Below are 13,889 nucleotides of genomic sequence, written 5' to 3'. Positions count from 1 at the left end.
GGAAGAAACCAGGAGATGGCAGGTAGAGCGGCGCCAAAAACAGTGTCACACAAGCATAATTACACACTTTAAAGTTGTGGATTAAAAAGCTCCACCCATTTGAAGTGTTCATGGTTAAAGGCTCATTTAGGCTCTACGGTACAGAGAAAGATGGAGTTTCACAAAAGTTTTATAGCAGTTACGCATCAAAAGTTTCCTTTGGGTACTCAAAAGGAGCGAAGATGAGCCTTGAAGTTAAGCCAACGACATTAGAGCAGGCAGTCCTTCACACAAAGCTAAAGCCGTGCATTGTTGAATAAATTAGCTCATTTAAATGTTAGTTTTTAAAAAAAGCATATTAATAAATCGATAATGTAGCTCAATGGAAAGTTGCTAGATGGTATACAGAAGTATGTAATCTGTCACAATGAGGCTGGACAGCTAATGCCAGGTAGCGACATTAGCATGTAGCATTTTACTTTCAAAGGTCTCCCTAGAGGTTTGCCAGTCGAAGAGCATTTCTAGCTAATGTAGCTACCAGATTGTGTCAAGGTAAAAGAACGGAGCAATTAGTGCCACCGCCTAAAGATTGATCAATATTGCATTGGTCAGACGGGGACGCTAACCGAACTCCAACATTGAACATGTGCAGTTTGCTTGTGTCTGATCGGTTCTGCCTTATATGAGAGAGCAAGAGAGAGAGAGAGAGAGTTCAGCTAGGGTGGGCTACACTTTACCATCGGACTGATCCGGGAAAACTGCGTTATCATCGGCAAAGCAGCGAGTGCCTGAAATGTTACCGTAGTCAAATATGGGCCCTTCCAGCAAAGTCACAATGTCCAACCGATTGATCTTAGTCAGCACCGCGGTTAGAGCATCCGCTGGAGGAGAGAGAGACGGGTCATGTGATTAGTGACTTCCTGTAAACATACGGCAGAGATGAAGTCGGCCCCCCCGGGATCTCTTTTAGCCAGAGCTGGACCTCAGCTGCACGCGCGACCCCGGAGGGACCGATACCCCCCAGGCGTGCACGGACCCGCTGCTTACTTGTGGCGTTTTTACCGTCCCTGTGCACCCATTTCTTTAAAAGCATGAAGCTCTGAGCTGTTAGGGAGTTAGGATTCTCCACTCTGATGAAGTTGATCTCTTCCACAGAGAAATCCAGCTCCCGGGCCAGCTCTGGAACACAAACGAGGCCGAGTCAGAGAACAACCGCCCCAGCCTCCGCCAGAGGGCGCTGTCCCGCACACAAAAGCGCCTCCTGACCTCACTCACCTTTGTCCTCTACAAATGGAAATAAAAATCTCAAACTATGAGACAGTTTTTTTTCCCTCTTTGGATATTAAATTGTTCTTTTCTGTCAATAAGCACCGACATCACCTAAAGTGGGTGCTGCCGGGTTGGACAGGCCACGCCCACCACGGCCTTAGGTGGTTACCCAGGTTGACTCACCGGTCCAGCTGAGTCCCAGATGATCAGCTACTATCGCCATGCGGAGGTCGGTTCTCTCACAGGGACTCTGAGGGCCTGGGGGGGGGGGGGGGGGGGGGGGGGGGGGGGATGATACAAAGAGTTACCAGCTAATAATGAAACAAATTAAGCAAAATACAGTCAAAGGCTCCAGAATGAGATTATTATTATTCTAAAAATGGGATCGTGAACTCAAAGTTTGCCTGCGTGTCTCGATGGTAAGTGTATTTACTCAAAGACTAACTTTAGCTCAATGTCCCAGGTTTAACGTCTAAAAATAGAATGTTATTTTTGTTTTCCTGGCCAGACTCTCCTCAGTGATTCATTTTGAAGGATCAAATGTGGAAGGAAACCTTAAAGGAGGCTGACAACAGTTAGCTTTGACGCTAAAATAACACCTCAAAAATAAATCTGTGACAGAAACCCAAAAATCTTTGGGTTTTGTGTCTGTGGGGCCAAATGAGGAGCAAAACCCCTGAGGATCGTGTGGCCAGAAAGAAAGTTGCTATTTAGCTGAAACAGGAAGTTAAATAAGCTAAGCTAACATAAACTACATTCTACCGCCAGACGCCCCCAAACACTCGAAAAAGCAATTCAAGGCTTTAACGTGAAATCAAAATCAAGAGTTCTGCGCCTTCCTTTGATTGTCAAGTTTGACCTTTGAACTGTTTTCTCAGTGTTGTGTAAAGTAATAAAACAAACCAGGCAAGCAGACCAAAACAACCACGAGGTCCTTTAGTCCCCGATCCTTTATGGTCCGACCTAGTCTACCGTGAAGCACCTGTTGTGTGCGTGTAGCCAGGCTAACGTGTTCGGCTCCCTGCTTGATGCTCCAGTTTTCTGAAGCGGTTTTCAAATATTTAAATTTTTAGCTACGTAGCAAACATGAGGGCAGGTTTTAGCTTAGCAACACGAGTGGCGACTCGGCGCAAATGTGCCTAACAAGCGCGGAGGAACCAGGCGGCTAAGTAAAGGCTAAAATGACGCATGCTGGTTTTTGGCGCCTGCCACGTTACAGGTGAACCCAACAGCACAGCACAGGTAACAAGGATGACAGGAAGTAGAAGTGACGGCTACACTTACATCACAAAACCACAAACCACCCACAACAGCTACATGCATCTCAGAAAGATCAAGAGCGTTTAGAAAGAGGTTACAAACTAGTCTGGTTCTCTGTGACAGGAGCCGGGACTGGGTGATCACCCTGATTCCCTTCCTCCTCCTCCTTCTTTCCAAGTCTCCGACTACTCTTCCTCTTGCTCCTCATCCTCTCACTGCTGGCCTGTTCACCCTCAGCTCTCACATCTCTAGGAGATGGTGTTGATGTGGTGCTGGTGGAGGTGGAGGTGCGTGGAGGGCAGGGACCTCTAGAGGCTCTACAAAGGGAGGGGTTCCTGGTAGTGGTGAGGCTCTGGTTCTCTTCGCCATCTCTGGCCCATGTCTTCCCCTCTATTCTTGTTTCAGTTTGCATAACCACGTTTTGGTCCCAAGCACATGCTACCTGGCTAGCGCTAGCTCGCGTTCTAAGCTTTTTTGGGACCTCTGTACTTTTCCTCCTCGTTTCTTTTGTGCTTCGTCTACCCGGGGAGTCGGCTAAACGGCGCCTGTGTCCCGTGCTGGACCTGTTTGGTTCTGTTATACCCTTCGCTGTAAAAGTTCTGGGCCTATCCCGTCCCTGTTCCTGTGAAACAGAGGGGTATTTTGTCTCCTTGATTACTGGAATTTTAGATTTTGGGAATTCATTTTCCAAAGGGTCTAATCTTTTCCTGGCTGTGTGAAGGACACAATGTCCAACGCTTTTCTCGTGGTGTAGCTCTCCTTTAACTCTTTGTTGCCTTTGATTCCATCGTTTATTGGTACACACCCTCACTGGTATTCGTGATTTGCATATCTCGTCTTTGCCATTTTTAGCTGCTATTGCTACATTGCTGTCCTCTACCAAAGTGGGTCCTAAAGAGGACAAGTCCAACACAACGGCCCCACTTTTATTGACATCTGAATGGAAGCGTTGGGACTCTGGGGTATTGCTACTGGAATTGCTGCTTCCTGAATGGGGATTACTAATGTCCTGAGAAGGTGCAGAGTAAATATCTGTGCTTTGGCAAAAAGTGCTGCATATTTTTGGGGTCCAATCCAAAGAATCCATCTGTCTGGATTGACCTAAAGGAAATTTGAAATCCGATGGATACATGATGGTTAATGTATTAAAACCGCAACATTTTTTACTTTCCTCTGTGTTTATGGAGGTCACACCTTGGGAACCATCAACAGTGACTGGTGTGCTGCTGTCAGAACTGCTATTGGAAGAATTTGAGGTGTTGTTTGCTAAACACTTCAACCCTGACCTGAAAGTGGAGAATTTTAACTCAGTGCTGGATGTCGAGTCTCTACATGTTGTGTAACTACCCGTCACATTTGCTATGTGTAGCTCGACTGTGGTGGTATGAGTAGGAACCTGAGGGATTGTCAGCGTATCTGCGGGATTCTGAGTGTCTAATTTCTCGGTATCTTGTGAAAAGGCATCTATCTCCAGGTCCCGGACCCTGTACCTTCCAGCTGAGTAATAATGCTCACCAATCTGAAAAAACTGGAGTCTCTCCTCCACCATGTCCCTCTTGCTCATGTCAATCGCACCACTGCGCGTCATCTCAAACATCTTCCCTTCATGGAAGGGGAATGGGTTCGGCTCGCTTGTTGGCGTGCTATCGTCTGTTGGAGTTCGGGCCGGGGTAGTGTCCGGCGTTGTGGCCTGGGACTGGTCATCCACCGCCAGTCCAAAAGGCTTAGGCTCACCTTCGCCTCCCTGCGGCCCTCCAACGTGAACGACTTCTTCTCCACCTTTACTGGGCCACGGGTCAAAGTCCAGTCCTTTGGTGGCAACAGTCTTAAATGGAGAATTAAAATCCTCTCCTAACTTGTAACTGAAGTAAGTGTCTGAAAATCCCTCCTTACCTGAGGGTTTTTGGTCCTGACCTTTAACCTCACCAGGACTGACACCATCAGCCTTTTCACCGTTTGATGGGACCTCGTTATTGAAAGGGTCCGTTTGGCATTCTTCTGGGCTTTTCTCTTCTTCAATCACTTCCAGTTTGGTGGGCGGGAATGAATGGTCCGCTGACCTGAACGTGTCCGTCGCCCACACATCTCTGCGGCTGTTGGGAAGCCCAAACAGTTGTAAATCTGCTTCCTCACACAGTCCATCGTCCTCGTCCTGGAGTTCATATCCATCCAGTGAGTCTATCTCTGTTGCATCTGTGTCGTGAGAAAATTCGGCTGTTGTGGCGATTGAACAGTCTGTGATCGATTGATCGTTTCCATTTTGTTCACATTCATAGTCCTCCGCTTCACCGTTGGAACCATTGGTACCATCACCATTGTTGTTCCCATTTTTATCAGGTTTTTTGATCTTAGCCGTCTTTTCTTTCTCCATCTTCTTTTCTCCCTCATCCTCTCCGGGAGCTTTGGAAAAAAATTTCTTACTGGGAATGGGTTGAAATATTGACTCGTCATCATCCCGATCGGACTCGTCCTCATTGGACTGACTTTCATCTGCACTGGGAAGCACCGGGGTGGGGGGCTGGATACGTATGATTGGCTCAGTCAGAAGATGCTTGTCGTGTTCCTCCTGTAAATTCACCTCCATCATCTCCGTCTCGGTCTCTGAAGAGCCACAGGAACCTTTCCTTTCTGCATCGGAAATTTCTGACGAGTCCAAAGGAGGAGGCGGGGGGAATTCAATATAAGCGATGCCTTTATCCTTCGAGACTTCTCGCTGCACCTGGTCTAGCCCTTCATCGTAACTGCCATCGGGGTTTTTTTCTAGTTGGTTGATATTTGGCTGGTTATCAATCGTTTTTGGTTCTTCCCTGTTAGCATTAGCCAGGTCTGCTTGGGTGGGAGGTACAACAGGTTCTGGTGTTTTCTCTCTAAAAGATAAAACAACTTTATCTTCATCTTCCTCAGACTCCTCACATACCTCCATAATGGGACTGGGTTTGCCTGGCACGAACCCCATAAAGCCGTCAGGCGTCCTGGATGTAAGGTCGTAGCTGACCTCCTCAGAGCTGGGGGTCTCTGGTGTTACAGGGCTTTTTCCAGAACTATCTATGAAGGAGACCTGTTCCATTGTGTCATCATCCGGGCTAATGGGGCTAAGTGTGGAGTTTGTGGTCTGCTTTACTGTGTAAAGGGACCCTTTTGCCTCTCGTTCTGCCTGCCGTCCCACCTGGACACTAACATATACCGGTAATGTTTTGATACCCTTGAAATTCTCTTTTGTTCCAGTGGTCGGAGGAGTTAGGACTTTTTCTAGCGCCTCTCTGGGGCTGGGTAGGTTGTTGAAGTTGGAATCTCTGGGGGCGTTATCTAGAATCTCAAATGTTTTGTCAGTTTTGTCTGTATCCACTGGCGTCTCTACACTTTTCTGGGTTTTGCTCCTGGCTATTGTAGGTATTTGCGATTTAGTTATTGTCTGTTTTGTTGTGAGGTCAGTCTCTAAAGTGGAAGACGATTTTACCGGAATTTGGGATTCTGGCTTTTTTCTAAGGTTTGTGTTTATCAGTTCCGGGTCTTTCTGGGGCACCTCGGCTACAGGGCCTTTGGTAGTAGTCTCACGTTTTGTGACCCAGTTGTTCTTTCCAGCATCTTTCTCTTGTGGCAGAGTTGTATTCTGATTGGGGTGAATATTCTTATCTTTAGAGACCACTCTGTGCACCTCCGTTAGATTAATTCGCAGTGACTCTAATGGAACATTCTTTTTTGAAAGTTTGTCTTCAGCAAGTTTGGCGATTTTTGATGACGGCTTGCCGCCATCCGTGAGAGGACACGCGTCCTTCGTTGGGCTCATTTTTTCTGCCGTTTCAGACACTTTGGATACTTTCCCTGCTGGTGAATGCTGATAAACGGGGAGTTTGCTCTCCTGTAATTTTTTTATTGAAGGTTTTGGTTGCACTGGAGGAGGAATTTTTATTGGACTAGATGGACTTTGTTTTTGAGCTGCAGATTCAAACTTCATTCTCACTGCACTGACTTTGGATGTTGAGCGCTCAGACTCACTGATTTTACTCTCTTTTTTGATGGTATCCTCACTGGCACGGACAGAAATGCCTCTCTGGGGACTGCTTGGTAAACTGGAACTTTTCTTTTCAGGCGTGCCAGTACTTCCAAATACTTTAACAATGGAAGGCTCCTTGAGCTTACTTTTACCAATGACCTCATTGCCCGTTTTAGGTTTCTGCACCGTTTTCTCGGGACTACTGCACGCCGAGCTCGGCCAGGACCTAGGTTCCTGCACCTCTCTTCTCAAAGGCTTTTTTTCTGGGGACTGCAGCTCATCGTTCAGTTTTTCCGTTTTGTCTCTAAAGAACTGAGACACCTCACAGAGCTTTTCCTCGGCTTCCTTTACAGTTTGGTCTACCCTGTCCTCATATAGCAGCTTATCCCTGCTTCTGTCTTGTTTATCCTCTGTAAATCTCATCCAGACGGCATGTTTGGGACTTCCCTGCTCTGTGGAGTAATGAAGGACAGTAACTTTATCAAACTGAGACGGCTCATCCCTCTGCAGGAATTTGCCAGCCTTAGGGGAGCCGTCTTTTGAGGACTTGGAAGCAAATTCTCTTTTGGGGCTTCCTTGCTGCTGAAACTCGGCGCCACTCTGACCAGAATACAGGTGGTGCTTTTTGTCAGCATCATCTAAATCAGAGTGTGATAATGACGTATCGAGTTTCTCCGAGAGGAGCATTTTCTCTGCAAAATTGTACGACTCCCCTCTGATTTCTGATAGCTCATCATCACAATATTCTATAGAGTGCTGACTGAGCAGTTTCAGGGCTTTGTATGAATCATCTGCTATTAGTTGGGCAGAACTCGGGCGACTGTCCTCCTCCTGTGATACCGGGGTGTTGACACGGGATTCTAGGAAAGAAGGCAGAATTTCTTCTGCAGTGAGCTCCTCCTCCTCCTGCTGGCCCTCATCATAACCAGTAAGTTCCTTAATTCCGTGGTCACCTTTATAGACGTAAAGCTCTGGATGTTTTTTGGTTTCCCTGATGATGACCTCAGTTGGCTCTGCTGTGCTGTGGCCCTTTTCAATGTGAACCTCAATTATCCTTTCAACCTTTGGTTTGGATTTAATATCTCTGTCAAGAAATCTAGGTGTCAGCTCATCCCCTTTGACAGAATCCTGGTTTGATTTGTGCTCAAAAAGGCCTGCCAGTTCCTTAGATGGGTCCCGACCCGACTGGAAGGCTTTCATGAGGTCCCTAACTGACATACCTTCCTCTATCATCTCTGCACCATCACTCAGCTGTGGCTTGTGATAGACCATCCGGGTTGTAGTAGTTATGTGAGTTTCCTCTTTGAGACACACGCTTTTGTTCATCATGGAGTCTTCCTCTGGTAATTTCATCTGTACGGCTTTAGTGGTGCCCATTTGGGCTGCATCTGGCTCTGTGGACGCAATAGCAGATGCAGCCTCCATTGCAGGTACAGGCTTGCAAGCCTCATCCGACGGCTCAAAGCTCCTAATGTGGACCACTTCGGTCCTGGTCTCAGTAACGCAGGGTGGGATAGGAGACTCAGTGAATAAAGGCTTAGGTCCCGTGCTCTCGGCACTCTGAGGAGCTGAGGGTGTCTTTTCGCTCCTGGTCTCGAAGCCACTGTCTGACAGGGGACTCTTATCTTGCTCATGAGAGAGGTCCTCAGGTGATTCCAAAATAACATCTGTCCCCTGATATGACTCAGTGAATCTACTGAGATCCTTCTCTGATGGAGACCTGATCATGCCCGATGCAGGCGGGGGCATTTTGAGTTTATGCTCTTGTATTGACATAGATGGTTTTAAAACTCTTTTCAGCTTCTCCTCCCCTTCTTTTTTGGTCTCTTCCGCATACTTGGATCTTAACTCTGCCATTCTGGAGAGAGAACTCGCACCAATGTCATTTGTTAAAAAGTCCACGACTTGAGCCAGATCCAAGTCTTTGCTCGACTGGTGTTTGAGCAGGACGGTGCTCTCGTCGAGTGGGTGGTAATAGTCCGAGACGACACTCCTTCGTGCCTCCTCAATCTCATCCCTGGAAAACTCTTCCCACTCATCCTCTGACACTATGTCCTTACTGTCATTCATGATATTTTTATGTAAAATCTCACTGACTTTCACTAAATCTTCTTTCACCCTCTCCACTAGAGCAAAAGGCTCTTCGTCCTCTAACTTGGCCTCTTTAGGGGTGCCAGTGTTTGACGTTTGGACAGTTTTAGCTGCCGTCTGTGTATCTGTCTGAAGGATAGCGGTCATTCTGATCAGGTCTTCTTTCATATCTGCAACATCTTTAAGTATCTCCTGACTGGAGGTTGCAGCTGGGTGAACGACGGGTGGTGTGATAAATGGGGGAGATTTCAACTGGGAATTTATCTTTGATGCTGTGAGGCAGGAAGACAAAGGCAGTGAAGACGAAGACAAGGCACGAGGAGAATCGGGCAGTACCACTTTGAGAGACCCTGGCCCTGGTTTGACAGGAGTCTCTGGAATGACGTTGACGAAGGAATACACCGGTACAGTCATGGCGCTAGATGAAACCGACAAGGTTGTGGTTGCGGGAGCAGTTCTGACAGACCCGTAGGTCGAGCTTGACATTACAGACCGGCGCGGGGACGACAGTGATTTGAGTGTGCCATAACCCGACACGGAATGCGAGTCTATGGCTTCATTTAGAGCTGCACTGACACTGGAGGTCGCTGCCTGGGTGGTGGCCTGGATCCTTTCCTGCAGGCTGCTACTTCTCTCTGACAGCTGGCGAAAAGACGGAGAGGACGGCGTGGAGGAGGACGACGGGTATCTAACCGGCGACCCCGATCCGGTCATCAGATTGGAGGATGCCACGGTTGTCTGTCCGGTTGAGGAGAGGGACGAGGGTGTGGATTTGCCTGCTTTGGAGGAGAGCGTTGAATCTGCAGAGGTTTTCAGACAGGACAAGCTGGAGCCGCTTCTGAGAGATGAGAGCATGGCTGAATCTGCTGCTCCGAGGGCAGTTTTAAAAGTCAGGTTAGAAGGGTACACGTTGTAAGTTGGCTTTGTTGAAGCTGGAGCGGTAACCAGAGCTGATGGTACAGAACCATTGGGTACTGAACGAAGTGGAGGCGTCATGTATGAAGAAGCAAGGCTCTTTATAGATGCGGGGTCTGTGGAAGCAAAGCTGGCGGACCCTTGGACAGGGTACTGACTGAGCTGGGCAACTGTTTTGATGGGGGAAGGCGTCGTTCTGTACGATCTGGTGGGGGAGGAAGACGCAGCGTCGCTAACCGATTTAACTGGAGATGCCAAAGTAGGTGCTGGTGATGGAGTTCCATGTGGGGCTTTGATAGGTGATGTGGAGGAAAGGTTCCAGGGAGTTTTCAATGGAGAAGCAGCTGGTGAGCCTGCCTGTGAATCGGCAGTGATGAAGGAGGGGCCCATTCCGACGAGGGGCCTTGTTTGGACAGGGACGGTAATAGGAGCAGTCGACCATGGTGGGTAAGGTCTGGTTGGAAAGACAGGTTTGTGAGGGTAACCAGCAGGCAGTGTTCTTGCTGCTGTGCTCCGCTCAACTGCTGTTTCTTCAGATGGATTTATGGAAATAAATTAAATTTAAAAAGAAATGGAAAAAAACAATGAAAGGAAGGTGGTGTATTAAAAGGTGAAAGGAAAGGAAGAGGGGGGAGAAGAAATTGTGAAAAAAAAGAGGAGATCAGAGGAGGAAGATTTGGTCAGTGAGGCATTTATCAAGGAGGGAAAAAGCAGTTCAATGAAGCGTCCATCAAAGATTCTGTGTGCAGATGGTTCCAGAATGGGAGGCGATGAGACAAGAACCACATCATGAACAAACTCAACAAAGCACATACAGCAGCAAAGAAAACGTCATCAAGACTATGGCAGTGACGACCAAAAAATGACAAGACAAATGCTCCAGGATTGATACAACTTCTCTCTTTGGACTTAAATTTAGTCCACTTTCAATGGTTTTTCCGTTTGTCTGTCTTTTACAATAGTGCCTTTTATCTGTTTTCAGGTGTTCGGTAATGAAAAACAACCCAAATATAAATTAGGCTCAACAATAAAGCCAAGGGCTCCAGAAAATCCTTTCCTGAACAAAGCGTCTTGGCTTGCATTTACCAAAAAAGAAACCAAAGTAAACTGAAAGGAAGCCCTTCCACCATGCATTTCCTGTCCCAAAAAACCAAAGCGTCCAGCCGCCATCACAAAAACAATACGGGCAAACACAAGTTTGGCTTTGGCCCACCCAACGGCCGATGGCATCGCGTTGGCAGGTCAAAGAAAGAGAAACCTAAAACTCAGCAGTGGAAATCAACCAAACGACAACGAGGAACAACTCACAACGTGGGCAGGCAGGGCACACAAACACACACACCGACCTTTGATCCATGCAAACAAAAAAACCCAAAAACGTCGCGTGTGAACACTGCATATTATGTAGGATGAGACATTTGGAACATCAGTCAAGTGTGGCTACAGACGCACCGTTAACTAATGATTGGACTAATTAGACTAAAAGGGTTTGTTAGTGAAAATGTCAAACTCACTCAGTGCAGGCTCGGCCAGATAGCTGTAGCGCTTACGTAAGGCTAGGGATGCAAAGGTATGACGTCGCTCTGGCTTTTCAGTCTGCAACAATAGCAAACAACACGTCAGTTCTGGATCACCCTGATAATGTTGCTAAGAGCACAATTTAGGAATGAAAAGGTCAAATTAAAGCAGGGCCTAAAGACTAGCTGGTGGGCTTAGCTAACGTCACCATGAGAATGATTTAAGGGGCTGCTATCGAACGGTATCTTAATCTACAACGACTTGTGGCATGTAAACGTGGATATGGGCCAAACAGTCCCCAAAGCAGCTAAAGCAGGAAGGATAAAGCTAGGATGATGGGGACAGAGCGAGACGGGGTGGGGTGGGGCGGGTGCGGTTTACCTCGTCCTCGGCATCGGACTCCATTTCCTGGTTTCCAAGATGCATTGGCAGAAACGGGGGTGTAACATAAAGGAAAGCAGGGGGAAAAGAAACATCAGGGTGTGAAAAAAGGAGTGATTGACCAAAGCTCAGAGGCAAAGCCGCTCAAACACAGCTCAAATGAAAGGATGAAGCGCCGACACAGCAGCAGAAACAGCAAATGAAGCCAGAAAAAGCCGTTCGCACCATCGCCCTCAGCCAAAAGCATGGCGTCCAAATCAAAAGGTACAGAATGAAACAGCCCACAGCAAGATTCCACTGCAAGGAATATTTAAGAAAAGCAAAACAAAAAAGCTTTAAACAGATAAAAGACACGGTGGCGGCGCTCTGGCCATAGTCTTTCATCTATCGGCGTTATTGGGGCCGAAACTGCCCTGACCATGACCGTGGTTATGGAGGTGACGACAGGACGATGAGCTCACGCCGCCTTACCTTCCTCACGGAGGGAAGCGTGATGTTCAGGTTGCAGACGGCGGTCTGGGGGAGGCCTTTGGGGGGCTTACACTCTTTGAGGAACGTAAGCCGGCCGCAGGGTTCCTGGCTGGGATCTCTCACCTGGGGAGAGAACATGGTTCCACACTGAGGAACACCAGAGCAGATCCTCGACCCCCCCAACCGATTGTGAATGAAGGTGGTTAAAAACAGAATGAATTGAGACTCTTTGGTTGTGTGTTAGATGTTACTGGGACCATCAATAAAGTGGGTTTCTAGCTGGAGGTAGAAGCCTGAAGAACCACAGGTGTATCTTGGTACTCGGTTCTGTCACTTTATTAATCTCCCATCGTAAAGGGTCTCGGGGGAGGCACCTTGACGCAGAAGGGCAGCCGGTTCTCCTTGAAGGCGTAGAAGTTCAGAACCAACTGCTGACCAGTTTTAGTCAGAGGACTCAGGTTTCCGTAGCAGTCCACATAGATGGGTCTTCCCTCCAGAACCTGAGAGCCACAACATGCAGTTTACAGCCTGTCTGAACACGTGTGTGTGTGTGTTTTTCTGCACACTTCTTCTAAATATAACCTCTATGTCTTTGCTCCTGGCCACTTCCTCGAAGTTCTCCTGCTGCTCCAGGGTCTTGTCCACCTTATCGTCCGTCATACAGAAGCACCTGAGCCTGGACTCCACGGGGTCGTTCATCTTGGCGAACACCACGAACTTGGCCATGTACGGCACGCAGATCAGCTCCCTGTAGAGCTGCGCGGCCAAACCCACTGTCTCCGGGATCTGGTGGCAGTCGGCTAACCAGAACCTGCACGACGGGGGCGATGACGACGGCGGTGAGCACAACGAGCACACGCGAGGCTAAAGACGAGGACGCGCGCGTCTCACCTGGCAGAAACGTTGGTGGTGAAGGAGACGCAGTCGTTGACAAAGGTGAGGGGGGTGGTGCCGGTGATGTCCTCCCACTGAGCTGGAGACGTTCCACCTACCGGATCGGAACCATTAAAAACATCGTTGCACTGATTGGTTCCGGCTCGTGGCGATGGCGACGCCGCACCCACCTGTGATGCTGCAGAGCAGGCGGAGACACGGAGTGCTGTCTCCTTTATAACCATTGGTAAGCCCCTCCCCTGAGAGAGGCGGGACTGGGATCGTCATGGTGATGGGCTTGTGGAACTTCCTTCTTCTGGGCTCCACGGTAACAATGGGGCTGAAGGTCGCGCGGTTGCCCAGGATTTTCTTCACCGTGTCGTCGGGGACCGGTTGCGCCTGAAGGGGCGTCGACAAGTTGGTTTTTTTTTTTTTTTAACGTTTTGGTCTTTTTGACATAATTATGAGCGTCAGGTGTCTCACCTGCAGTCCCACTTTGATCTTCTTGGTTAACGCCCCCTCAGGAAAGGAAGCCTGAACCAACGGGACGCTCCGACTGCAAAGGGTCCCGCCCTCCGGCCCCATTTGGTTGGTCTCCTGCCGGATTCGTGACACCACTGCAAAGTATTGTGGGAAATCCTTGGTGATGATGCGGCAGATCCTCTTCCTCTCCAGCTCCCCAGGACTGTCCAGTTCTACAGGGAGGAAAATCCAGTCGCATCATTGATTCGTGTTCAGCTCAGATTGATTTCTCCAAGGACACCGGACAGCAAAAGGAGGGCGATCGAACCTTCGTCCATCCCGGCGAGCAGCTGGACGAGGTCGTCCGTCTTGCAGTCGTAAAGGTGCTCCTTCCAGGATTCGCCGTTTTCGCTGCGGAGTATAATCAGCTCTCGCTCTTGACCTCGCATGGAGCCAAAGTGAGGGATCTCCACGATCACAGGCCTGATGAGACACAAGGGGGACGAAATCAGGCCGTAGCTAAAACATCGTTACGCCGTGGAACTCGTTAAAAGTGTGGATTTATGATGCTGATGTGGACATTTGTGGGGGGAGAAAGCTGCGCAGCCCTTCAATCCGATGAGACATGGGAGCAACAGAAGAGAGAAAAATGGCCAAACTCCACCCCCACACGAGA

General features: G+C 48.5%; 1 protein-coding gene across 31 annotated transcripts in view; it reads right to left on the bottom strand.

Moving 5' to 3' along the window:
• Positions 1 to 13,889, bottom strand: part of LOC101073197 (ankyrin-3-like) — a 68,674-nt gene that overhangs the window by 5,054 nt on the left and 49,731 nt on the right. For 23 of the 31 annotated variants that reach the window (XM_029832746.1, XM_029832719.1, XM_029832725.1 and 20 more), the window contains 13 exons: positions 13,542 to 13,696; positions 13,235 to 13,446; positions 12,943 to 13,150; positions 12,770 to 12,866; positions 12,461 to 12,689; positions 12,253 to 12,378; positions 11,879 to 12,001; positions 11,408 to 11,434; positions 11,023 to 11,104; positions 4,024 to 10,038; positions 1,432 to 1,506; positions 1,027 to 1,158; positions 717 to 860 (listed from right to left, as the gene is read on the bottom strand). In XM_029832746.1, the coding sequence (XP_029688606.1) occupies positions 717 to 860; positions 1,027 to 1,158; positions 1,432 to 1,506; positions 4,024 to 10,038; positions 11,023 to 11,104; positions 11,408 to 11,434; positions 11,879 to 12,001; positions 12,253 to 12,378; positions 12,461 to 12,689; positions 12,770 to 12,866; positions 12,943 to 13,150; positions 13,235 to 13,446; positions 13,542 to 13,696 (7,625 nt within the window). Of the gene's footprint in view, positions 1 to 705; positions 861 to 1,026; positions 1,159 to 1,431; positions 1,507 to 4,023; positions 10,039 to 11,022; positions 11,105 to 11,407; positions 11,435 to 11,878; positions 12,002 to 12,252; positions 12,379 to 12,460; positions 12,690 to 12,769; positions 12,867 to 12,942; positions 13,151 to 13,234; positions 13,447 to 13,541; positions 13,697 to 13,889 lie in introns of those variants that run through there. The other 8 variants (XM_029832790.1, XM_029832791.1, XM_029832793.1 and 5 more) reach the window with 4 other exon arrangements.

Source organism: Takifugu rubripes, chromosome 1, assembly GCF_901000725.2.
Source record: "Takifugu rubripes chromosome 1, fTakRub1.2, whole genome shotgun sequence".
Lineage (NCBI taxonomy): Eukaryota > Metazoa > Chordata > Actinopteri > Tetraodontiformes > Tetraodontidae > Takifugu > Takifugu rubripes.
The sequence above is the reverse complement of the archived record's forward strand: the minus strand, read 5'-3'. Positions and strand labels throughout refer to the sequence as shown.